This window comes from Hakea prostrata, chromosome 7, assembly GCF_041222555.1.
Source record: "Hakea prostrata isolate BN-2017 chromosome 7, UWA_Hpros_2, whole genome shotgun sequence".
In the NCBI taxonomy this organism is placed as follows: domain Eukaryota; kingdom Viridiplantae; phylum Streptophyta; class Magnoliopsida; order Proteales; family Proteaceae; genus Hakea; species Hakea prostrata.
In genome coordinates, this window is record NC_142606.1 from 38,177,699 (window position 1) to 38,204,000 (window position 26,302).

At 39.8% G+C, this 26,302-nt stretch overlaps 1 protein-coding gene across 1 annotated transcript; it reads left to right on the forward strand.

The window, feature by feature from the left end:
* Positions 1-571: 571 nt before the first annotated feature.
* On the forward strand, positions 572-23,940 carry LOC149011053 (Far-red impaired responsive (FAR1) family protein). The gene is made up of 3 exons (XM_089163688.1): positions 572-776; positions 1,106-1,650; positions 23,557-23,940. Exons 1-3 carry the CDS (start codon positions 764-766, stop codon positions 23,755-23,757), a joined length of 759 nt encoding a protein of 252 aa, XP_089019814.1. The 5' UTR covers positions 572-763; the 3' UTR covers positions 23,758-23,940.
* Positions 23,941-26,302: the final 2,362 nt, after the last annotated feature.

A 26,302-nucleotide genomic window follows, 5' to 3' on the forward strand; every position in this document is an offset into this window, starting at 1 on the left:
AATCTAAAGATCAATTACTAGTCCAAAAGACTTCATTGTAAGACCCGCTTGCTATGTGCGTTAGGGCATTGTTAGGTGAGGATTGAGCCTCTAATCTTTGTTAAGCTCATAAATTAGAATCGAAAAGGTATGTGATGGTGCCACCGAAGGATTTTGAGTAACAAAAGTTTCAATCAAGTCGGACGACTTGATAAATTCAACTTGATAATTTTATTATGTCACCACAAAAGTCTTTGGTTACTTGACATTCACATCCTTCAGGCAGATCCTAGATCTGTTAATCACCGAAAGAATCTTCACCCACACACTGTGGTAAAAAAATTTAATATATATATATATATTTTATTTTATTTTGGGGGTACGAATACATGCTTAGATCGTTGTTTATATGCGTTTCCTTCCAAATGATTTTTTTTAGCTAAAGCTTCCCCCAATAATTTCTTCCCAGATAAATACGGTTGCACGAAAAGTTTTTGGACACGTGGCACAATCTTAAAGCACACGGACCCACAATGATGACCATATCGCTCCCCTCCCCGCACAAGTCCCAATTCCGGAACAAGTAGGGAAACTCCACCGTTGAAGGCTGACTCTTCGTTGCGTTCGGAGCCCGGAGCCCAAAGCCATGACTCCGAAGCTCAAGGGCCCCTGAATTCTTTTCCTGATTGATCGTTTTTCACCCTTTTTGGAATTTGGGTCTTTGAATGAATCGATCGATCGTTCGTTCCTTTTTTGGGAGTTCTTCAGTGTTTGTGTCAACAAGATGGACAAACCCAGTAAGATTTTTTCTAGAATCCATATTAATCTTTTACTGTATACTTATGAAACTTTGAATTTGTATATCATCCACCATTAGGAGTCTTACGAAGATTTATTCTCTTCTAAGGGATATAAGTTGAAATAGACGTTGTTGTATCTTGGATTTTTATTTATTTAATTTCAAAACTGATGGTATTGAGCTGGTGAATGCTTGTATGAAATGCATATTTTGCTGCTGAATTCGTTGGAAAGAACAGGTTTAGTTTGAAACAATAGGTTTTTGTATTTTAATTAATATTTGTTTATGTGGGTACGGAGAATAATAGTACATAATTTTGTGTGGCAGTGGATTTTGGACTTCATTTGGGTGTCAGTGGGAAGGAATTAGGGAATTCTACTGCTACGGTTGTTAGAGAGGGTCCTTCAAATGAATTGGTTGAAAGTTCCGATCAAGGAGAGACACATGGGGGTGAAAATGGTATAGTATCTCAGAGTTCTACTGAAAGAACTCCAACTGGAACTGAGGGGGATGAAAATTTAGAACCACAACTGGGTATGGAGTTTGAGTCTGACACGGCTGCACATGCATTTTACAGTGCATATGCTATAAAGATAGGATTCATAGCCCGCTCGAACAAAGCCACTCGTTCAAGGCGTGATCGGGCCATTATTGGTCGGGAATTTGTGTGCAACAAAGAGGGTTTCCGAGTACCTGATAAGCGTCGGAGTGCAATCAAACCACGGGCACCCACAAGGCTAGGTTGCAAAGCGATGATGGCTGTAAAGAGACTGGGTTCAGGGAAATGGACTATTTCCAGATATGTGAAGGAGCACAGTCACCCACTAACTCCTGGAAAGAACCGAAAGGGATCACTATTAGATCAGTATCCGGTGAGTCCCTTTCCTCTCTGAAAAACATGTGAATGAATGACTTCAGCCTCTATGTTCCGAACTCATTATAAATCTTATCTGAATTTTGTACATAATTTATAGCTGAGACATGTTTTTCTGTTGCAAGTTTTGTTATGACATTCTGGCTCCTCCTTTATATGTTTTTTTAAGGAATGATTTTATGCATAATTTCTCAATGCATATAAACAATGTGATGTTATATTCTATACTTGTCACACAAAATAAACAGTGCAGTTACACAGTCTGCAAATTTGTTATTAGATGATAAAGTGACTGAGGATTTTATTTATCAGAAAAAGAAAAAAGAAGAAAAAAGCAGCACAGACAGAAGTACAAGTTGTTACACCAGCACTGGGCGTTTATAAACTGCCTGGCTGGTATTTTGCGACCAAAAGATTGTTTTAATTGAAGTAGTCACTGTTTCTTGTATACCATTTGTACAACTCTATTGTTAATTAAACATTATTGTTTTATTCAGTTGTAGTTACTTTTTCTTATATACCATTTGTAGTTTTGTACAACTTTATTGTTAACTAAACATTGCTGAAGATTAAGTTATTCTTACACATTAGCCATCTGTTTTCCCCCATTCAGTATTAGAGAGTCATAATTATGAGGCTTTAAGCTGTTTCTTCTGAGTTGGAGAGAACATAATGAAGTACTATGATAATTTTAGCTTATACTAGAGAAAAGCAGAAAACTGAAATGCAGTTCTTTGGATCTCTTAGAATCTGTTTTGCTGAAAAGAATATAAGGTTTTGACAATCTCATTCTTACATGTAGTGCAACTCAAATTTGTGACATCACTAAAGCAGGCACTCTTTCAACTAATGTATATAATTACCTTTATTAGATGATGATCAAAATTGGATAATACCAGTGGCATTTGGATTTGCTAAAGTAATCACAGTAAAACTTTATTTGACATATAGAAAATCTATTCTTTAATCAAATATTTGTATTATAAGAAAAGCTAGAATATCAATTTAGATAGAATGAATGATTCAGACACCCCAAAACAGAGGCCTAATACACTGACACCCCCCTTTATGTTTGATAAGCACAGGCACCCAAGGTTGAACTTGCATTGGACACATGAACCCCCCTTTATGTTTGCCATGTTACTGCTTCACCTTGTAACCCAACACAAATAAAAGCTCATCCATTCCCGTATCTTGCTGCTTTGCCTTGTCTCACATCTTTCGCTTCTCCATCTGCTGCAGCCCCCATTGAATAACCTCCAACACTCTCTTCATCATCCTTTCTTCCAACACAATGAAATAAACCCCACAAAATGAGACATCAATACAAAATTGGATTCTTTCCCCAAACTCTCAGGAGATTAAAAATTTGATCAATTTGTGATGGTGGTTCCCTTAATTTATTGGTATTTCACTTTCTTCCATCAGAGAATAATGGAAGATACTTGTAACATGTTCATGCTCCATCGATTGAAACTAGAGAACCTAAAGTTATTTATTATGATTGGACAAAAAATAAATGAATCATTTGTTTCATGAGCATGTTCCATTTTAACCTAACAGCACATGTATCTCAGGTTTGTTTGCCTATTCTCCAAACTATTGAATGATCTTCTGCGTCTGATGTAAACTCCAAACACTCCCCAAAGAAGCCGCAAGAAGCCATTGCTGCCACCAAGCTCTTGTGCTACCCTTAGGGGTATTTTGGTCTTTTTCTTAAATTTTAACTTCTTTTAGTTTATTTAATTGGATTCTTTCTAATTATAGAGTCTAGAGTTATTGGTAGTCTTTTATTTCAGATTGTAATTTGCAATTAGGAGTTCTGAGTTCAAGTCCTAGATCTTTCTAGAAGTAGAAATCCATAGCATCAAGTTCTACATGGAGATTTTATTGTTGGCAACAAGTTCAAGGCTTAGAAATGTAACAGATCAGTTTTGATTGAATAAAATTGCTGAGAATTTCTACCAAAGGAGGATTCAAGTAGTGTTCCATCGAGAGGAACCCTGTGGCATCTTTGAGAGCCCTCTTCTTGATTGATTCTTGATCAGTAACTGCACAGTAATTCATCGTCCTTTCCTATTTTCAAGAACAGCAAGCAAGTAGCATTCCCCAGCCCCAGCCCCAAACCCCAAGGCCTCCCCATGCCACCCGTTCTTCTCCCTTATCTGTGGCAGATTTCTGGAAGTTTCTAAGCCTGGAAAACCCTATAACTTTGCTTCCCTCTATTCTAAACCCTAAACCACAGTAGGATTGACTCCTAGACCACCCCTACAACCTTTGGTTGCAACCATTAGCCTTCCCCTACCTTTCTAAACCCTATAATTGATCTCTAAACCTTTGCAACCCTAACCCTAAGTTGGAGAATTCAAGATCAGTCAAGATTGAAAGAAAAAATATAAAGAAAGAAAAATTCAAACAGTAAATTCCTGGACAGCAGATTTCCTTTAAGCCTCTTCATCCCTAGGCCCATTCGAACATCCTAAACCCTAGCTGCAATCTGATTCCTCATTGCCGCAAGCTATAAACCCTAGGGAGTGCTGCTGATCATCCACAGCAGTAAAATTTAGCCTTTCCTCCCCTTGGTTTACATCAGCTTCTCATCTCATGTCACTGTGAATTCCAGCTGAGCTTCTTGGAATGGAAGACACCAATTGGTACAATGGTTTTTCTATTTTTAATCCTAATGTTTTTGTTGAAGGGTATAATGTATTATTTTTTTTTTAATTTTAATCCTAAAGTTTTTGTTCAGGGGTATTATGGTCTTTTTATCTCTAATATTAACCATTCTAACAGAAGAGGGGACGAGTGCTTTTGAAACATAAAAGGGGGTGTTAGTGCATTAAGGACTCTATTTTGGGATATTGGAGCAGTTTTCTCATACAGATATCATCCTGTTGGAGGTCCTATGTTAGTCTGTAGAGGTATAAGAGCTGTTAAAAGGGTAGCCTTGGAACAAAAGGTCTTGATGGAGGGATGGTAGCGGGTTTTTGAGTTCAAGTAGGATTTTGCCTTCTGATTCTAAGTTGTAATTTACTTTGGTTTCCTTGGTTGATTAAGCTTTGTATTCTTGCACCTATGAATCAAGCTAGAGTGCTGTGGAGTCTCATCAATTCTGTGAAGCTCCACGGCCTTTCATGGAATCTCTTCTCTCTTCCCTCTTCATAATTCCAAATTCAATTTACATGGTATCACAGCTAGTTCAGTAAAATACATGCTGTGATCCTTCTTCTTCAACTTTTCTTTTCTCGAATAAAGGATAAGGCTGCCGCCTGCCGGTCAAGATTTAAAGATCTCCTTTTCCCATTGGCTGGAGGGTGCAGCAGCACCCATTGCTGCAGTTATGATGCGAAGTTCAGACTAGTTTAATGCTGAATTAAAGAACTAGTTCCTCTGGACAGCTTCAATCTTCCTAAAAGGTCAGGCTTTTCCTTGTTGAAATTAGGGTTGTTTGTTAATCCTAGTTTGTTTAGGAATTCCTTTCCTTTTCCTTGGGGATTTTCTCTTTTCATGGGGGACAAAAGCTGTATTTTCTTTTCTGGGTTTGTTCTCTGGTTTGCTCTTTTCAGGTTTGGGTATATTTATGTAACAAGACCTGCAGTTTACAATGTCAGAGCGGAGATTAGAAGAGAAGAAGAAGTGGGGAGGAGAAACTTTTGAGAAGAAGGAGAAGTGATGAACCAGCTTGGGAAGAAGCTCATTGCGATTCTAGACTAATCCTACAATTTCAGGCCCCTTATTTATATAAATAGATTATGATAGGACACTATTTTACAGTAGGTGGGTTGTAGGGAATCAAAACCACCCCAAACATGTGAGGGACACGATTTATTAGAAGGATAGATGGCTGAATCCTATTTAGGAACAGCCACCCCCATGTTGGCCTACATGGGGGGGGGGTTGGGGGAGGAAGTTTGGATTTGTTTTGGGGTATATTAGGGGAAAGTAGGGGAGCGGAGAAGAGAAGGGTGGGGGGAATGAATTTGGTTTTGGGGCAAGCTTGCTTCCAGTGAGAAAGGGCTCCTAGGTGAGTGAACTGAGGTGCTTTCACTTTTACTAGTATTAGCAGACATAGGGTAGTGTAAGGGTCATGATGTTTGTGATGGAATTTACTGATTGTTAAGCGAATTCATGTGCATTCGAATGTTTATATCTTTGCAGATTCCATTGTTTCTTAGTCGCCTATTCCAATTCTGTTTAACAATTTCAATGGGATTGTGTGGGTGAAATTGCCTCGATGAGAAGGGAAGCAATGCCAGAATTATCAGGGGCACCATAGGAGGTTGTTGGGTTACAGCAATAATACTAGGGTCTTATCAACTGGTATCAGAGCTGATCTGATTATAGGATATGGTTAAAAGCAGAATGGACTCCAAAGTGGAAGAACTCGAGACTACGGTAAAGGAGCTTCAAGTTTAGGTGTCTGCAATGGATTCTAAGATAGGATCTCTAGCACAACATTTGGAGAGGGAGCAGCAGAGCATTAACGAATTCAGAGCAGAACTGAGGGCTTACCTGCTGTGTGGAAAGGCTCTTGAGATTGACTCACTAGTGCCAGAAGTGATAGCAGAGGGGGTGCCAAGAACACCACAACCGTTGACAGGTGATAATGTGCAGAAGGGATGCTATGATGATCCAGTTTGTGTAGAAGAAGCTGTCCAGTGCACAGAGCGAAACTCTTCGAACCTGACCCAACTTATGGACTTGCCCTAGTCGGTTGAGGCAATGTACCAGACCCTTCATGGGCCAAGAGAGCCCACCACCAGTCAGCCCCTGAGTCAATTTAATTCTTCTATGGCCCAATGCTATTTGAATATAAACTACGTAATTTCCAGTTGGTTGAAGTGCAGTCTAATGCTGGGACAATTGAATGGAGCCAGATTTGATCTAGGAGGTTCGATCAAGCCAGCTCAAGCTCAATTAGTTGTGGCAACAACTGACCAATTGACCATGTCTTCATCTTCTCAAGAAACAACAATACGTACCGGGAAGACTAATCACTCTTGTCAGTTAATGTCTGAAGAAATTAAAAATAAGATTTAGGGTTATGTTTTCCGTTGCGATGCTTACTCCAAGACTCATTAGTGTTCGAACAAGCAACTTAGGGTCTTGCTAGTACATGAGGAGGTGGAGGAGGACTCGACGGCCATGGTTGGCAATGAGACATGCAAGGCGCTAGCTATGTTGGATGATAGTTCAATTTCACCTTGAGGGCAAGGTGAGACAGAAAGGGGGGAAGTGTTGATAGGCACTATTTTAGGGGGGTTGTAGGGAATCAAACCCACCCCAAACATGTGGGGGACAGGATCAATTATACGGACAGATGGCTGTATCCTATTTGGGAACTACCACTCCCATGTTGGCATATGTGAAAATGTGGGGGAGTTAGGATTTGTTTTGGGGTATTGATGCAAGCAGGCCCACCTCCCCTTCTTGAACCAGCAACTTGGGCCAAGCACCAAGCCCATTGGCATACCAAGTGGGCTGGCCAAACCCTACCAGGGGTAGTTTTGTCATTCTTCACACCCTTTTAGGGTCTCATGATTACAGTTAGATTCCTTGATTTATCAGGAATCTGGGTCTACTTTTACTTCTTTAGTTGATTATGTCATGGTCAAATTATTGAAGAGTCTTTAGTCTATATGGTAGTCCCAGTTGGAATCTATTATCAAAAGATTCATTTTGGATAACTGTTATTTTAATTTAGTATTTCTTGTGGTCGTAGTTGGCAGCTATGAGTTGGCAATTAGTTATTAATTTTGCAAGTGTTTCTAGGAGATTCCTTTTAGTGGCTATTAAGTAGTTGAGTCCAATTAAGTTTCCTAGGTTGAGTCCAAGTCTATTTTCTTCAATGTAAGGCTATTTATAGACCCCCTGTAAAGAAGGCAGTTTTGAGAAATAATAAAATCAGAGACTTGGCGTCGTTGTGAGTTAGCCCATGACCTTGGTAGAGTATTGAGGAAATTCTTGAAGCAATTCTCCATCTTCATATTTTTCAACCTGGCAGCAACCTTGAAGCACCCTTTTAGATCTGCAGCATTCATCCAACCCTCCCTAAGCCAGTAAGTACAACCCCAACCCCTCCCTTGCAAGCCTCTTGATAGGAACCCGCAAATCGAATGCGAAAATTAACAAGATTCTATATTTCTATTACTGAAATAACAAGGAACAAACACAATAAAATATAGAACTGGTTTTGATGGTGCCAATCACCCCCTACACCTTATGATTGCCCTCAGCCAAAGGCTGCCCAGTACCTTACACAAAATAACTGATCCCCCTTCCTCATGTCTTTCCTCCCTTTAATAAAGCACCCATTCTCTCTCTCCTCCACATGGCATCCTCCCAAGGTCTTAAGATTCCTGCCCCTTTGAATTTCCCGTTGTCCTTGGGCTGAAGTAAGAGAAACCTGGTCTTCACATGTTTGCCGCACAGCCATGCCATTTCAGCAACATTTACAGAGGCCCAATAGCAGGTCCATTTCCAAGCAAGCAGCCATCGTCTAATGTACCCTTGCAGTATCCAATACCATACTTTTGTGTGAATGAGCTTGTATATCCAAACCTCTAGTATTCAACCTTGAATTGGACAACTCCGTAAACATCTGGTACCTTGAATGGAGCAAAATAAAGTCCCTTTCTATCAGTTGGTAAAGTTTTCAGTACAATGGGGTTCGTCATATAAAATCGCACTTGGACCTCATCGACTATTTCGGGTTTCTGGTTGGGTCTAGACTCCAGACCACTCGTAGACCTCCACGGAGAACTCCAGGTCACCATAGTTCCACTGCTTGTGTGCTTCAGCATCCTTCTAACAATTCCAGTTATGCCAGGAACTAAATCCGACAATATTTGAAATATACATGTTGCCTCCTTCAATTTGTCAATAATTGCTTTAACTGCTGTAAGTTTTGGGTCAGGTATAGCTCTACTCTTACCCATTTTGATGTCGCTGCCATTGTCAATGAATGGAGGAGACAACCTCAATTTGCATTTAATCTGCTAATATCTTTATCTGGGTCTGGACATTCAATAACAACCTTGATTTTATGCAGCAATTCAGCCGCTATCCCCACACAGGCAGAGGGTATAACCCTTTTCTTCAAATCAATTTCATCAGTAAGAGCAACAGTCACTATTGAACAGACACCTTGTGGATCTGAAGTACCGAATGAGAGAAGACCAAAACCAAATCCAAAAATCCATTTTTCGCAGAAGGGAGTGTCGAAGACCCTGCTTTTGTCAAATTGATTGGCTAAGCCTGTAGTACGACAAGACACCCCACCAATACTCACATCTTTATCATGTTGGTGGTCGAAATCCCCAACTTTCAATGCTGCAGCGAGTCACGCAGGCAGGAGTCAATCATCTCCGGTAGTCATCAGCGCCAAGAGGTGTATCATGCTGGATGCGTGAATTTTGTTGGAGCTCCGTTGAAGAACCAGTCCTCTTCCAGCCAGCGTTGAGCAATGGCTTTCCTCTGCCGTCGTTTGCTCTCTTTGGTGTGTAGAGTTGGTTGAGAGGTCAGGGGTAGGGGATGAGAGAATAGTAGCTTTCTGTAAATGCCCCTGATTTAAATTATCAATTAATGACCTGTACTCATTGTGGGCCCCTGCATGTGTGATTCCTAGCCCATCAAATTTAATTATTTGTCTCAAAGCCTAGTTTCGAAGTTCTTTGGCATGGGTCTGATGCGGCGGCTTCATGTCCGGAGCTTTAGTTGGCCACCTTAAATTCCACTCTATCGTTTTTAACACATTCTTCATCGGGACCGGGGTCATTGGTCCAACCACCGTCCGGTCCAGCTTCTTTTTGTTCTCCTTCTCTTCTTCTACAATAGGAAACCTAGGTGCCGATTCTGCAACCACCTCTTCTCCTTGAGTCTTGGTTAAATGGAAGTCGTTAAAACAAGTTAAGGTAGTCTCTTAAGAACTGCTCCCATGTCGTAGCGTGCTTCCCCCACTTCTGTCGTCTGCCGTCTGTCATGTTGGTTTTGCTGGAGATTGCGCCGCCCAACAGCTTTTCCCTGTGGTTGGATGTTGCCTTTTGCCTCTCCCCTCTTCAACATCCTCATCATCTTCCTCTGGCAAGTCCTTCCTTCCAATACTTGTAAAAGAAGTGTGCAAATGTTCCTTCTGCCCTCTATTACCATTAATCTCTTCAATTTTCTCTCTCATCCAATTCTGCTACCCACGATCCTGAAATCCCTTTCCACACCCCCATTGACTTCATTACCAAACTCACATTCTCCAGCCTCTGATTTATTTATTTATTTTTTAAATCGATTTTCTTCTCGAGTTCGTGCTCTTTCCCTTCTTCCCCAAATGTGACATGAAAATCCTGTGGAATTTGTTCATCACCTTCGGTGATCACTACAGGTGTTCTTTCTGTTGACTTTATGCATGGTCTACCATTTCAGGTGCATGAATTAGGGGAAATTGGGTCACTCCAGGATCCTCTCCTTGAGAACTAGCAATCAAAGAACTAATCCTTGGGAAGCTTGGCTTGAATATTATGACACATAATACTTAGGAATGGTGTCAGATGGGTTTAGCAATCACTAAGATGGGAATGATTTTGAGAAAGTTAGGGTTTTGGGGAAAGATGTGGGAAAAGTTTAGGTTAACAAAACCTAGAGGGGTTGGGTTTAATTAAGATATTCATATCTTGGTTATGGAAAGGTTCAAGGAAAATTTAGGGTTCGCCCATAATCTTCCAACAAATAATCCAACAATTTTAAGGGAACCTATGGGTTGTTAGGGTTTTAACAAAATCTATATGGGTCAGGATAATTGGGAGGAAAGGGAAATTAGGGTTTCAAAGAGACTTGGGTTTGAGAAGGGATTTTATGATGGATACAGGTAGGGTGTTGAAAGGGATATGGGATAAATATTACGGATTGATCAATATTGTTTGGATCTTGGGAATCTTCCTTTAATCTTTTTTCTTTCTTTTCTTTTTCTTTTTCCTCTTTTCTGTTTTTTCTGCTTTTCTGTTGCCTCAAGGAAGATAGTGGATGCTGAGAAGTGTACGGAGGGAGGGAAGGGTACCGAGGAATTGGGAGGGGTGGGGATAGGGGTTATAGGGGGGGTGGGAGAGGAGTCTTGGACTGTCGTGGGGTCCTAGGATGGTTGCTGCCATGCTGGGCAACTGAAGGGGAGGTTTGCGCAGGGTTGGGGGAGGGTCTTGGTTTGCTGAAACTGCAGGGGAGGGGCTGTGCACCTGAATTGGGGGAGGAAGGCTGCTGTTATGTTGCTGGATTTTTTGCTGGATCGCAATAAAGAGAGTGAATCGAGAGAATTAAACAACGCTGCGCATTTCTTTGCTGCAATTCTTGAACAAATTTTATTTAATCTTGACTCAAGGAATACTAAGAAAGAGTAAGCTATTTATAGCATACTAAAAAACCTTAACTCTAAGTGGGATTCCTTCATAGATTAGGATCCCACTGCATTAATGAATCTCAACCGACCAAACAATATATGATCTAAGGGATTCTAATTGACACATGTTGAAATAAAATGCTAATTAACAAAAACTCTAATTGACACATGCGAATTAGAAGACTAACACTCACATGCTAGAAATAAGACAGTTAGTTAAAAAACACATGCTGAAATTTAGAATTAATTACTCTAAGGGGGGAGTAAGGACAAAACTGTCCCCCCAAGGTCTCAGACAGCCTAGGGAGGCTTCCACCTAGGTGTGGTTTGTGGGCCCCACTTAGGGTTTTGGTCAAGGGGAAAATTCTGGTTCACATTAGGTAGGATGGGAATAGAAAGTCTACAGTTAGGGGAAAGGGGGTTGGGAGGCTTGCGGTTGAAATATTTTTTTTCTTTCTTTTCTGGATTTCCTAACTGTCAAGGAGGGAAAGAAGAAGGAAGGAAGAAGAAGGAAGAAGAAGGAAGGAAGAGGGGGGTGGGCTGGGATAGGGTTGCGGGTGGGAGGGTACAAGAGGGACGGAGGGGGGCTTGCTGCCACAAGGTACAGACTGACAGAGGAACGGGGAGGGGTTTACGAAGGAGTAGGGAAGGGGAATTGGGTAGGGGTAGGGGATGGGATTGTACTTATTGAGAAAGGCTGTGTTCTGAATTTGCATTGAAGAAGGCTGTCACCAAGCTTGAGAAATTGTAAAGAACTCACTTAACTCTCAACTCAGGCCGTGGGCTAGATTCCTACGAATCCAAGTCTTGAGTTCTTATTAATCTTCAAATGAGTTGTTTACAAGGAGGTGGGGACTTTAAATAGCCTTGCGCTTGGAGGGAAATACAGACTTGGACAATCTAGGAAACTGAATTGGACTCAACTAGGGATCTATTTCAGATTAGAATCTCCTTTACAACTCAACAACTAAATAACTAAAACTAAATCTTCTAAAATCAACTGGCATATTAATAATAAATATCCTTAAAATTGATTCCAACTGGGACTCCATCCCTGACCAATACTCTTACTACTAATCCAATTAATAGAAAAAAGTAGATATTGGCTCATAAAAATATTAGGAAAATGGCTAGGATCCACTTGTGTGAAAAGGGGGTGGAGAAAAGACAAACTTCCCTTTTGAGGGTTTTGCCAGCCCTTTGGTGCGCCAATTGGGCTGGTTCTAAGGTCCATCTTTGCTGGAATTTGGGCGGGCTGCTTACATCAGTAGGTCTAACCAGAACTTTTTCTTGGTCGATTTTGATGTTTGGGGATCGTGTCCTATTTTATCCACTTTAGGTTTTCAATATCTTGTTTCCTTTGTAAATGACTTCTCAAGAGTTGCTCGGATTTATTTAATAAAATCTCGTTCTGAGTTATTTTCTATTTTGTGTGGATTTGTTGATAAATTCGTATTTAATTTGGGATTAAGGTTAAGATTCTTCGTAGTGATGAATGATAATGCAAAAGAACATTTTTAGCACTTTTTCAGACCTTAATGTTATAAGATAGCTAAAATAAAGGATAAGAAGAGTAGAGATCTAGATGATCTTCGATGTATTGAAAATGTAGATGGTAAAGTACAAGCATGTGATGAGGATATCAAGAAGAGATGGGAAGTTCATTTCTCTAGCTTAACAAATGAACATACTTCAGGCGTATCTATAACTCAGATGATTACACCATCCATCATGGCACCAATTCTGGGACATATATATGGAGAATTATGATGTTTGAAGTAAAAGAAGCTCTTAAGGAGGATGAAAGTAGGCAAGGCACAAGGTCCTGATGAAATCCCTATAGAAGTGTGGAAGAGCTTAGGAACTTGTTGGCTAGCTTGATAAGATTAATGAATACATGGAAAATGCCAGATGAATGGAGGAGAAGCATTGTGGTCCCAACTTACAAAGATAAAGTAGATATTCAAAGTTGTAATAACTAAAGAGGGATAAAAATGATGAGTCCTACTAAGAAATTATGGGAGAGAGTATAATAGAAATCGTTTTGAAACAAGAAACCACTGTTTTGGAGAACCAATTATGGCCAGGAAGATCTGCAATGGAAGCTATTTACCTTGTTGGGAGACTTATGAAAAGTTATAGTGAGTATAAGAAAGATCTTTATATGATCCTTATTGACCTAAAAAAAGCTTATGATAGAGTCCTGATAGCATTAATTTGTTAAGTACTAGATAAGAGAAATGTTGCAAGTAATATTTGGACATAATTAAATATATTTGTGATGGTTTGGTGTAGGCTTTTGCTAATGATATTCTTTTTGGTAGATGAGACAGAAGTAGGGACTAAAATCAAGTTAGAATCATGGAGAGTAAATAAAAAAGCTTTAAACTAAGTAAAACAAAGACAGAATACCTAATGTGTAACTTTGGTTGTGATTGGACGGATGATGAGGTGATGAGACTTGATGACCAACCTACTGAGGATGGTGGAAGTTGGTTCTTCATCTCAAGGGGCAGCTCGAACAGCTTCTTCCTTGGTTTAGTCATCAGACCAAGCATCTGGTCTTGATTCTTGCCTCTGGTCATTTCTTCTCAATTGTGCTTTGATCATCTCCCCTTTGCTGTACATGCCTCCTCAAATGGCCTTAGGAGAGTAGTCGTTCTATTTCATTCTTTAGGACTCAATGTTTGTCGGTATCATGTCTAAGGTTCCGTAGAAGTTTCAATGTTTGTTAGGGTTTCGGTCCTTGGTCGACCTACCATGGGGCCAGGCCATCTCAAATTTTTTTGATGTTGAACTTGCATAAGGATTTCAGGTCTCCTTGTGTTTAGAGGAGTCTGGTTGTTGAGCCAGTCCCTCTTCTTTTCTCTTGAGGCTGATTCAGGCAGCGCTATACCAGCTTCTTTGTTGAAAGAGGGTCATTTGCATTTTTCCTGGCTTGTATGATCTCCCTTACGTTACCATACTGGTGGTACCGGTTAGTAAGCTTTGTCATGTCTTTGATTGGTTCAGGATAAAGAATTCCAACAATCTTTCATATGTTATTCCTCTCTTTAGGTCCTCTATCTCAATAGTCCTGATTAAACCAAAGCACATAGCTTTGGATAGACTCTTCGGGCGTTTGCCTAATGGTAAATAGATTATCAACAGTCTTCTTACGCTCTATGTTGCTCACAAATGCCCTGCTCAGTTCAGCGAAGCTCTAGATGGAATTAGGCAATTGAAGAACCAGGTTGTGCCGGATCCCTTCAGTGACTTTGGAAAGGAGCTGCACCTGAATGCATCTGATCTGCTAGCCACCATAATGACTAAGTTGAACTGGACCAAGTGTTCTACTGAATTAGTCTTTCCATCATACCTTGTAGCCATCAGGAGTTTAAAACCCCGAGGGAGATGAGCCTCCATAATCACTGAGGAAAAAAGACGCTGGTTGAGGGAAGGGAATTTGTCTCCCTGTGATCCAACCTCTATGATGTGAACACGGATTGACCCCCCTGGCTGAACCCTAAAGTGGGCCCCAAGGCCCACCCAAGCATGCAGGTCAAACCCTAGTCAGGGGTATTTTGGGCATTTTAGGCCCTTTTTCATTGCTGGAATCTAATTCCAGGATTTTAGTATAGTCCCAGTCTATTTTATTTTCTTTTATTTGAGTTGTGATTGAGTTAGTATCCATTAGTTAAGTTGTGGATAAGATAAGACTCTTTTACAAAAGGGTTCCTATTTTATTACTTTTGTTGAGAACTTGTTTTTATTAAGTGGTTGTGATTTACTTAGGGAAGGATTCTTTCTTTAAAGAGGACTCTTCTTATAAATCAGTCAAAAGGCTATAAATGAGCTTCATTGCTCATTGTAATTTTCAAGTCTGATTATTGAATAAAAATGATTAGGGATCATATTTTCTTAGTTGAGGGGGCCATGGTTGGAAGTTAGGAGTGTTCAAGGATCAGCATCTCCAGCATTGTTTACGGCATTGAAAAGCATCTTCAGCCTTCAGCCAACAATTCCGACAAGCATCCACAGCCCCTCCCCTGACCTGCAATCCAACCAAGATCCCTCCCCGATCTTACGCAAACCTTCCTCATCCCCTCTCTTTCCTCTGCCCCACTTTCTTTCTCTTTTCTTGAAAATAGGAATCCAAGAAAAACCCCACCGCATGCCTTCTTGAAAGTGGCAGAATTTTCTGCAATTCAATTTTCTTGGATCTTGTGGCAGCCCATCTCTTTCCCCCTTTTCTGTTTCTTTTTCAATTTGCTGGCTCTTGGGGCAGTATTGAAACGGCATGGGGAAAAAAAGGAAAAAGAAAAGAAAAAAAGGAAAAAGAAAAGAAAAAAAGAAAAGAAAAGAAAAGAAAAGAAAAAGACTGCGACTGAAGTAAGGGGGAAAAAAAGAACAAAGAAAAAGAAAAAGAAAAAGAACTAAAGAAACAAAATAAGAAAGAAGCAAGAAAGAAAAAAAAAAAAAAAAAAAAAAAAAAAGAAGAAAGAAGAAAAAGAGATCCTTTTCATTTCATTTCTTTTGCTCCATTGAGTTCTTCGTTTGACTTTAGGTCCCTAGTCTTTTTCCATCCCACCCCACCCTTCCTAGAAAATTTTAGGTTACCTTATGACCACCCACATCCTTCCCTATAACTCCAAATTATTTAACTATAACTGTTTCCCCCCACTCCCCCTTCCCTTCCCAAATAATTTTGATAAAACCCATGCCCCACCCATGACTTCTACATTTGGGATCCATCCTTATTCTGTTATTCAACAATATTATCCTTCTCATTCTGGGCAAACCCTTAATTTTAGGAAAATTATTCTAAAAAGCCTAACCCTAAAATTGGGTTTACATCACTCTCAGTCCAATCATCCAGGATATGGAATTGTCTGCTGATCTTTGAATCTCCGGCACACTTTGCATATTGGCTGACGCTGCATCGCTTTATCTTCACTGGTGGTGTAACCAAAATTGGTCACCATAGGGCACCCCAGATTTTGAGCCCTAAAACATATCAGGGATATTTTTGTCATTTTACCCCCTCTTTTGGATCCCTTGTAGGGCTAGTCAGATGCAATCCTGTTAGGAGTCCATATCTACTTCTGTTTTTGATTTTGGTTTTGTTTCAATCAAGTTATTAAAAAGTCCCAGCCTGGGTAGGAGTCTCAATTAGAGAGGGATTCCCTTTGTTGGAATTCACTCTTGACGATGGAAAAAAATTCGAGGTAAACTCAAGTTTCGACTAGGTGAAAAAGGGAAACTTAGGTGGAAACCTGCGAAATTTTATGGAAATTTTGGGATTTTATCCTAAAAGTTTTGACAGTTTTTAGGGAGTATTTTGGGGGTGAGACTCTACATTTAAGCTAATTAGAGTGTAAAGAACACACTGGGTGGCACATGCATTTTTCTAAAAAATTTAATGTAGATATGTCATTCAAAGTACATTACATCAATGTAGAGTTGTCCACTAAGGATAGTATAAACTTAAATACTAAAGTACATAACATTCAATGTGTAACTTCTAAGTTCAATTCAATACATCAAACACTATGTAATTGACAATAAATTAAAAACGAAGTACAACTCACTAACTTAGTGCCAAGAAGAGTGCCTTGGTGGATCCATCCCGTGACTTAAGTAGTCCTGTACCTGTAACATCCTCTCCTCTAACCAATGGACATAAACATCCTATGACATGTTATGCCTATGGTTGTCAAGGTAATCGATAACTGCAGCTCTATAGGTTTGGTCATCAACATGCATAAAATATATACTTTAAGGGAATATGTAGTTCGGATAGGGAAGTCTTGATGGAGGGGGTTGCTCCACAAATGTTTGTGCCCTAGAGTTAGTATCCACATAAGTTGCACCCTTATACACATACACCGTCCTCCTATCAGGCGCTAGATAATACATCTTAGTCTGTTCCATTAGTGTATGTGCCCTATAATCTTGAGGAAACCTATGACCATAAGGTGCATAACCGTAAGCCCCAGAAGAAGATGCAATAGTCTCCATTCCACTGTCGTACCGAGTGGGGATTTGCTACTGCTGATGTCCAATATCTGGCTGTGGAGCCTCTTGACTCATTTAGACTAATAGATCCCATGGAGCCTGCCAAACAAACCCACATCCATGGGATGGTAAGACTCGTATGATGAGGTGTCATCCTTATACCCATCTCTATATTGCTTCCCCTTCCCTTTCTGGTTGTAGGTGGAAGTGGAAGTGGAAGTACGACCTTAAGATGCTACTCCACTGTGATTGGCATCCTGGGTAGCATGGCTAAAGTGACTCTCCGCCGTAAACCTCAGTGGCCCTCAGTGTCCTTGACTCTCAATTGGGGTCACTGCTGGCTCTAGTGATGGTCTCTCCCTAGAATCAACTGAATCCTGATCACTAGGTCCATCATCATCATCATCATCACTCCCACTACCAAGTCCAACATCATCATCATCATCATCATCATCATCATCATCATCATCTTGTGTCCAAGTAGTAAGTGGCTGAGTAACATCATTATCATCTGACCACACAATATAATCCTCACTGACATTGGATGCACGGGGGTGTCGTCCAAAGGGAAGACTAGGCTCAGTGTGCACTCTCCCATCTGTTGCCAAGAACTCGTCCACATTAGCTCCCATCTCTCATGCAATATGACTGTTGGATTGACCTCTTGCCTCATCCAACAGTGGCTGTCTACCCACTCAGATAGGGGGTTTCTCCTCCTAATCATCATCAGTGGCAAAGTTCTTAGCCAACTCAATTTTGTCCCCATTACCTCCATCTTGACCTTGCTTAATGTGCTCCTCTCTCAACCTCATATTATCGTGCACATATATAAGATCTTCTAACCGCTTCACCCCTAATTGGTTCCACCACTTAGAATGTATCAAATTAAATGTGCTCCGGTTACGCTTGCACCTAGTGGCAGAAGATGTCTGGGAGAGCACTTTAAATGCAATATAAATTAAGGACTTTTGAGTCTTACACGTATTGCAACCGCCACTCAGCTACAAGCAAAGTTTAAAGTATTGGTTCGTATCGTATCATTTCGGCCGATACTTATCGGTATTGCAAGCCTGTGATACGATAAAGGCCGATACGTATCTAAACTTTTGTTTTTCCAAATCGTCTCTCGCGTCTCTCAATGTATTGGCTGATACGTGCCGATACAATTGGATACACACTGATACATAGTGATACGATGCGATACTCAATGACACATACCTATAAATATAGATCTAGCTTAAAAGAGGGAAAAAGCTTGGTCTCGTGACGAGCTGCAGACTCTTGCATTTTTACTATTTGTGACTAGCTCGCCCATTGACACTAAATCTTCTACATCAGGAGAAATTTCTTGGATTTGCACATCCCCAAAACTTAGGGGAACTTAATGTTCGGACTGAAGAATGTGTTATATCGAAGAGAACAACTTCCAAAGCCCTTAGGCTTTGGACATACACTAGAAGATGCGTTTGGCACCAATTTGAGCAAAGATGTGAGGTGAAACCTTGAATCTTTGAAGGCATGAACTGCTTTAGGGAAATCGCAAGCCATGTGACTAGCAGTTACAAGATAATGGGTTAGACATACGAGACTTTCAATTGAAAGATGATTTTTTTCTTCTTATGGCCATTTTCTTTCTTCCTTAAGATAGAGTCTACTGTTTTCTATTTAAATTAGATTACTTTCATATTTATTTTGGTAATTTCTATTCTATTATTCAACCATTGATACATATCTTCAATACGACACGATATGAACTAAAACGTCTCTTAAAATTGCCCGACTGATACATTGCCGATATGCGATACGTTAAACCTTGGCTGCAAGAAATATACCCAACCCAATTAATAAGGCTAAAAATTAATTGTATAAAAAACTAAAATTGAGTATGTTAAGACTTGGACTAAGTGACTAACCAGGAGTGGAAGTCTCTTGAGCCTAAATAGCCATTAAGAGACCGAAGCTGCCAATGGCATCTCTAAAAGTCTTCAACTACACTAAATAATTACAATGTTAGTATAAAAAATAAGTAATTATCTTAAGTACTAGTCATCTCACAAGTCACAATCTTACGTCGTTATTAATTAATGCTTGTTTCGTTAGATCCGGTTCCAAACTACCTTTCCACTACTTGATGGACTCCCAAGATCAAGTTTGTCCTCATCCCAAGTTCTTTACTGTAGTGGTACATGGAATTCAAATAATAAGCTATCAAACAAACCAACAAATGAGATGATAAGAAACTACATAGCAACATGGTAAGTATTAAATAATAACTTGGAAAAATTTAGCAACTTTTAACTCACCAGCCAAATGCAATAGATGTTGCAAGTGACTCTCCTGTCTCTCCAGGATGGTATTAAGATATTTTTGATTGCCCTAATGATATACCTTCCCAACCAGCTCCTTCATCATTCCACTGCAGCCTATATATGTGGTAAAGTTGGTTTCTTGTGTTGATCTACCAACTTCAAGACTGTCAACACAAGGTTTAGAAGCTTCCCAACAACTTTCAGATTTGTGCGGTGGTTCGTGCTGCTCTCCCTGCCAATGAATCTAAATGGGGCCAATCGAATCACTATTGTGATGCAAACATCCATGTAATTGGTTTTCTTCTTCTCAAGACTCTTCAAGGCAATCCAATTTGTAGCAAATCTGGTGACCTTAGGCCTTATGAAGTCACCACTACATATCTTCCTGAACGTATCAATGCATATCCATGGTTATATACAAATGTGGTCACATATCGAGCCTGTTGAACAACCGTCTTCAAAAATTTGATTTGCCCCATGTCCTTCGGCATCAAATCAATACAATATACTGCACAAGGAGCCATTATCTGTCACAATCTGCACCACATACTCAACTCCAACTTTTCATCACTCTCCAACAACCCATATATGTAGTTCACATCCTTTTTGTGACTAGATGCATCAATAGACTTGAGGAACACTGTCCTCCCATCACAATTCAACATGAAATTGATGATAGACTGTCTAGTGGGACTAGTCCAACCATCACACATCACCGTCACCCCATAGTGCCTCCACATCGGTTTAAGACCATCAATGTAGGTCTTCAAGTCTTCCTTATACCGTGGGAGATATACGTTATATATCTTATATGGGTTGGCCCAACCACCCCATGTCTAACACCACTTATCTCATCCACCATTGCCTTATAGTAAGGCCCTTGTGCAGCGTGTGCAGGAACATTGTGATACAATGCTCCCTTAGAGAAGGCCATCCCCACCTTCTCCTTCACGTCACCCCACAAATGCTTTAATTTCTTTTGTTTTGTTTGTGGCCTCCTACACAAGTTAGGATCAATTCATAGTATCCGGATATTGGGATCTGTAGCACTTGGTCTAGGTGCAGCAGATGTAGCACTAGATTGGGGCTGTGGGGTCCCGTGGCAAGGGAGCTGACTCTTTGACACTCTGGCTCCTCCTCATACTGAAGTTGCCTCCCCCTTCCCTCTCAAAATCCAGATCTCTAGATGATCCTGCACCCATGGTCCTTTGTGTCCTGATCTTGTCGAGTCTATGAGACTCTCTACTCATCCTAGTACTCTCTCCATCTCTGTCTCTGGGGATGATGCATCAAGGTTTGGCTCATCTTGCTCCATATCTTGCTCACACACCTCCTCTAAGCATGTTGCGTGAAACTTATCCCTCTTTGCCTTCTTTTCTTCCCTCTTCTCTGGCCTCTTCTTTTGCCCTCCTCTCACTTATTTTGACATTGCCACTTTAGCTTCATAAGGGACATTGGGGCATCCAAGCATATGTGGTCCCCTCCCTCTAGATGGACCTTCAGTTTAGTAACCTCTTCTCATCCAATCTTTTTCAAACAATATTTGCACTTTGCTTCTTCTTGTCATTTGTTAGAGGCCTATTATGCTGCCAAGCGATGTTTGATATAGTAGTTTTTAACTCAAAAGTGAGTAACTGATAAAACACATAATAATTGTCCTTAAAACACAAACCCAACACACTAATTTTAGCCTAAAGACCTTAAACGTACTTACTTATAAATTGAGGTATTCACAAACTTTGGAATTTTTTTCTTAATTAAAAATAAATTTTTATAATTAAAATATTATTATAGTAATTATCAAATACATGAAAAATCATAAAAGATAGTAGAACACTTGAAAAATCAGATTCAATCAACTATATTTGTAAATCTGCCTATTAAAGACCACATAATAATTTCAACTCAATCCAACATCATTTAAGCATGAAACAAACAAAAGAAATGTAAATTTTTAGGTATTTTAAAAATCAGAAAAATGAAAAAAAATAGTAGAACACCTCAAAGATCAAATCCAACAACTTACACTTGTAAATCTACCTACTAGAGACCATGGAAAAAAATCTCAAAACTATCCAACACCATTTGACCATAAAAGAAAGGAAAACATAAAAAAATTGGGGAAACTTAGGTTACCTTGCGACAAAGCTTGAAAACCCTTGAAATAATTCACCAAGAATGGCCGAAATCAATAGAGGAGTCCTTAAAAGTGCTTGAAATGATCCAAGAACATGCAAAAATGGTCGAAACTTTAGGGAGGGGGGGTACTGAGGGGGAAACAACAACTTCCGCCTCTGTATCATGCTCGAAAGTTTCATGTGAATAAAAGGAATTTAAAGAAATAAACTGGCTGGTCCAGCCGGTTCGACCCAGTTTTCGACCTGGTTCGGGAATTTTTGAGGTTTTGATTGAAAACTGGGACTTTTTTTGTTCCCTCATGGTTTCATGTTGAGCTCCTGAAAATGAGTGAAGTTTCGAGGGTTTCGATCAAATTTTGTTTCATGCTTCTTACAAGGATCCTAGATCTACTTCTTTTTTTCCCCCTAACTTGGATCATTCCTTGATGAGTTATGATAGAATCCTTAGCAAAGTAAGAGTCCCAGTTGGAATCCAATTTTCAAGTATGATCCTTCTGGAAGTTGGTTGTTTATTTTGAAAATTATATTTTTATAGGGACTCTTACTTATAGAGTCCTTTTCTAAATTAGAAAGCCAAGTCTATTTGTAATACAGAGTTCTAATCCAAGTTGAATTCTGTAAGTTGAGTCAAGTAGGTTTCTAAGTTGAGTCAAATTGGTTTCTTGAGTCTAGTTACTTTCCTTCAATGTAATATGGTTCTAAATAGAGTCACCCCCCTCCCCATCTTACAAATCAACCTTGGTGAATAAAAAGAGAGAGAGTTAAAGGAAGACTAAGTGGAGTCCTGGGTTCCCTAGGAGGGAGGCCCATGGCTGATGATCTTACTTACTGTCCTTCTGCAATTTCAAGTTCTCTGTTCTTCTTCCTTAAGCTTGCAGTAGTTCCAGAGATAGCCAAGTCAGCAGTCTTCGAGTGATCTTCCATCCCCATCAAGTATGTGAAACCACAGCCCCTTCTTGTACCTCTTACCTTCACCAAACCCTTGTGTGGAACACCCTACCCCACCTTTGTCCTTGTGGCACAGCAGCACCACTCTTCCATCAGCAGAAACTCTACATCCCCGTCTCCTTTCACCCCATCCTTGATTATCCCCTCCAAGCATCCATTAAATTACATCTCAGCCTCATTCTTCATTAGTTTTGAATTTTTCTGCAATGCATCTTTTTTTTATTCTTTTTCCGGCTAAGTTGATTTGCAATTCATCTTCAACCTCTATATCTAGAAACCTTAGTTTACTAAAAGTCTAATAACTTCCAAACCTGTCAACCCTTTTTAGCAAGTTACTGCCATATTAAGATTTATGGAATCTTTAGATCTGAGGGAAAACTCTCCGTTAGAAAGCTGAAAATTTCACCTGTGATCAAATTTCCAATTTTTGTTCTTGAAATGTGGGGCTGACTCAATTTTTTTGTTTACTCTTTCTATTGATTTATGTAGGGGGATGTCTACTTATTTATGAACAAGATCTCAAGTAAATGAAATATCAAGCATAAATAAAGGTCAAACCTAAGTCAACAACATTAAGGCGTTTGACAGGGTAAAGTGGTAGTCACCTAGGTTCCTGGAACTGCCGACACTTGGGGATGCCATGACAACAGTGAGGTTTCCAAGCGTGTTCTATATTAGGTTCCTAATTATTTTCAATGGGAGGAGACTCCCTTTTATCTGAGACTACTTTTTACTGAGAACCATCAGCTTTCACTGAAAGTAGTGAAGATCACTAACTGGTCTGTTGCCAACTTGATACTCCCCTTGGGGTTCTGAATTCAGTCACTTCTGAATCTGGTATGTGAACAAATTTCTGCTTCGTTATATATAGTGTTCTTCCTTTGTAGATATCACCATCTGTTCCCATTGGTATTCAAGTTTCAACAAATGATTAATATTATCATCAAATGGGCATTTCATTGGGTTGAGTTGTGCTGCTTGTCCCAGTTGTGCCTTTAACTTTCACTGTTAAACTATTTCTGTGGTGTTAATCCTATATTGATTGCTTTTGTTCTACTTCAACCCTACTGTTTCCTTGTCATGAATCGTTATAATGAGGGAATTCTTAATCTTTACTGTTTGTCCATTTATAGAATGAACATGAGAAGATTCAAGATCTATCCCAACAGCTACTAGCTGAGAAACGCAGATGCGCTGCATACAGAAAGCAACTTGATATGCTTTTCAAGGTCATTGAGGAGCATACAGACAGCATGTCAGTGAAGGTCCAACACATAGTTAACGCTGTAAATGACATTGAATCTGGGAAGTCATTGAATCAACAACCTAGATAGGCTTGCATGTCAAATTACTACGATTGTACTTTTTACTTTTTTTCCTTTTTATTTTTTGCAATTAATTGGAATTCTATTGGGTATCTCTGGCAACCTATTTTATTGTTAACAGTCTTAAGTTGAAAAATGCAGGTGACTTGGTATCTATCTTGAAATTCTGTTAATAAATGGTATTAATATAGAGGACTTGGTCTCTCCTTGGATCCATTGATCCATAATTTGGATTCCAATCTTCAGACTTTCGTATTGTTCTTTTTTCAGTTTATGTTTTCCTTCTACAGTTTCATTACGCTTGAAAGGCAATTAGGACGCGAGGGGATGTTTGGCTTGGTTCTTGTCAAAACATTTAGATGCTCATGAGCAAAGCCAAAAATCTCTAAAGTGAATTATTCATACTGTCCCCTGGTTTAGTAGCTGTAAGATATTGATTTTGGTAGAGGGGGGGAAGGGGGACAAGGTGGGTTTTTGTGTTATCATATCTTGGCCTCTGTTTCCTTGCTCTTACTGTATCCCACCTGATGTTCTTGAGGCAAGCAGAGCCATTCCCCCTTAAGGTGCTAAGGCAGTTTGAGTTGACAATGAAGAATCAATTGGTGTGTAGACTGGAGCCTATGGGTGTTGTGTTAAAGCCACCAAAAACTTCTACTTGCAAACCTGAGGTCCTTTAATTCCCAAGTTGAACACTACAATAATACTGCTTTTAGCTTTAAACCTGTATGCTATTTAGGAGAAAACATGTAGAGGTTATTTAGGAGAAATGCACGATTCATGATGGCTAATCCTAAGGGTTCCTTGCAACTTTGAAGCAGGTGCGCCCTACGGATCCCTAACGACTTCGAAATAGCTGTGTTCACCCAACTTATTATGAAGGTATATCTTTGAGATCTCAGGCTACTGATGCATGAGTTACACTAAGGGGTAACTTCCTCAGCTCCAACCAAGCGCCGACAGACCAACCATCCTTCTGGATATTCAGATGTAACTAAACCTGGCTGGGGATTACATGATGAATTAAGTATCAGAGCGGAGTGGCTTGTTTTACTTTGCTCAGGAAGGCTTTAGGGGGTAGCTAGTAAATCCAAGTCTTGTGATATTATACTAATTAGCTTGAACTATAAGAGTGGAAGGACACTAAAATTGAAACAAATAGTCAACTGGAGGGGGTGGGCGGGAATTGGAGAGTTGAGAATGATGTGTCTATGAATATCAAATAATTGGATAATTAAGATTTCTTACATGAATAGCAAATTCCCCTCTATTTCCTTGCTTGAAAAGCAAAACAAACACTCTCTAGTTCAGGGTTGGGAACAAAATATAAAGAGAAAGAAAAAAAGAAGAAAAAGAGTAATGCACTGCAACCACTTGTTACAGTACACAACTTTGACAAATAAACTCTTGGGAAGACCAGATGGTGGGGGAGGCAGTTTTTTTGGATAGAGGTCAGGGCCGCACGGCCCACGAACCCAAGGGAGATTTTATATATAAAAGCCGCTGATGGGTGGAACCCAGACCTCCCCTAAGGAAGTTGGGTCTTTAACCGCTTTACTAACCCATCATTGGCGGGGAGGCAGTTTTTGATTAGGGAGTTCTCCATCCAAAGCAATCCAATCCATCCTCATGCCCCAGCTGGTGTGAACCTCCAAATGATTCAAGTGCATAAACCAAACACCTATTCACACAAAATGGAAAGCAGAGAAGACAACAATCAACCAATAAACTACAAATAATAAATTAATACGAGAAAGTGAATCACAAAATCCAATATGATGCCCTATGCCATTACATGGCCTACATTATTTGCAAGGTGTAGCAAACCCACTTGGATTATCTGAGAGAAAGCGAATGGAAACTCAACCACCAGAAGGCACACCCATATTGTTTCTTTCAATAGAATCTACAAGATTGAAGTTGCTTGGGTGTCTTTAATTGGATTAAAGTTACAAAATCCTTGCCCTACCACAAAGAAGTTGAAGCCATGGAAATGAAGAGGGTGGCTCTCAGCACCTAGTATGCTAGTATCTTGCATTTACTAGCTCCACACGTGTGTTGAAAAGCAGCACCACCAACTTAGTGCCATTCTTCACCATTGTGTTGTTTGGTAGTGTACCAGCACAATTGAAAGGAATAGGGCTCGTGGTGGGAAAATGTGTTGTATAGACACCCTTTGATTGACCAAAGAAATGAGCTTGGAGGAGCAGTGTGGTTGGGAGTACAAATGTGATATTATTAACTGATGCAGCAAATTTGGTCCTGATTAATGAACTAAATAAACAAAGGACAGATGAATTAAACAAGAAATCCTAAATTGGAGAGGATACAATAGAAAAAACTATAATAAGTGGTATGAATGTTGGGAATCAATTTCCCCTCATTTGAATTTAGGTTGTGAATGCTATAGCAAAGCTGTAGCACAAGGCATATCAAAGAACTTGAAACAAAATTGCACACGGGTGTCTTCCAATCAACATATGCATTAACATTTTAATTCAAAACTATCATATTCCTATGGAGAATTGAATTGACGATGCGAATTATGCCCGAATTC

Bases quoted from the DNA above. Each gene is read 5' to 3' on its own strand.
- LOC149011053 (XM_089163688.1), top strand. The intron at 1,651-23,556 runs GTGAGTCCCTTT...GTCCATTTATAG, and splicing joins CACTATTAGATCAGTATCCG to AATGAACATGAGAAGATTCA.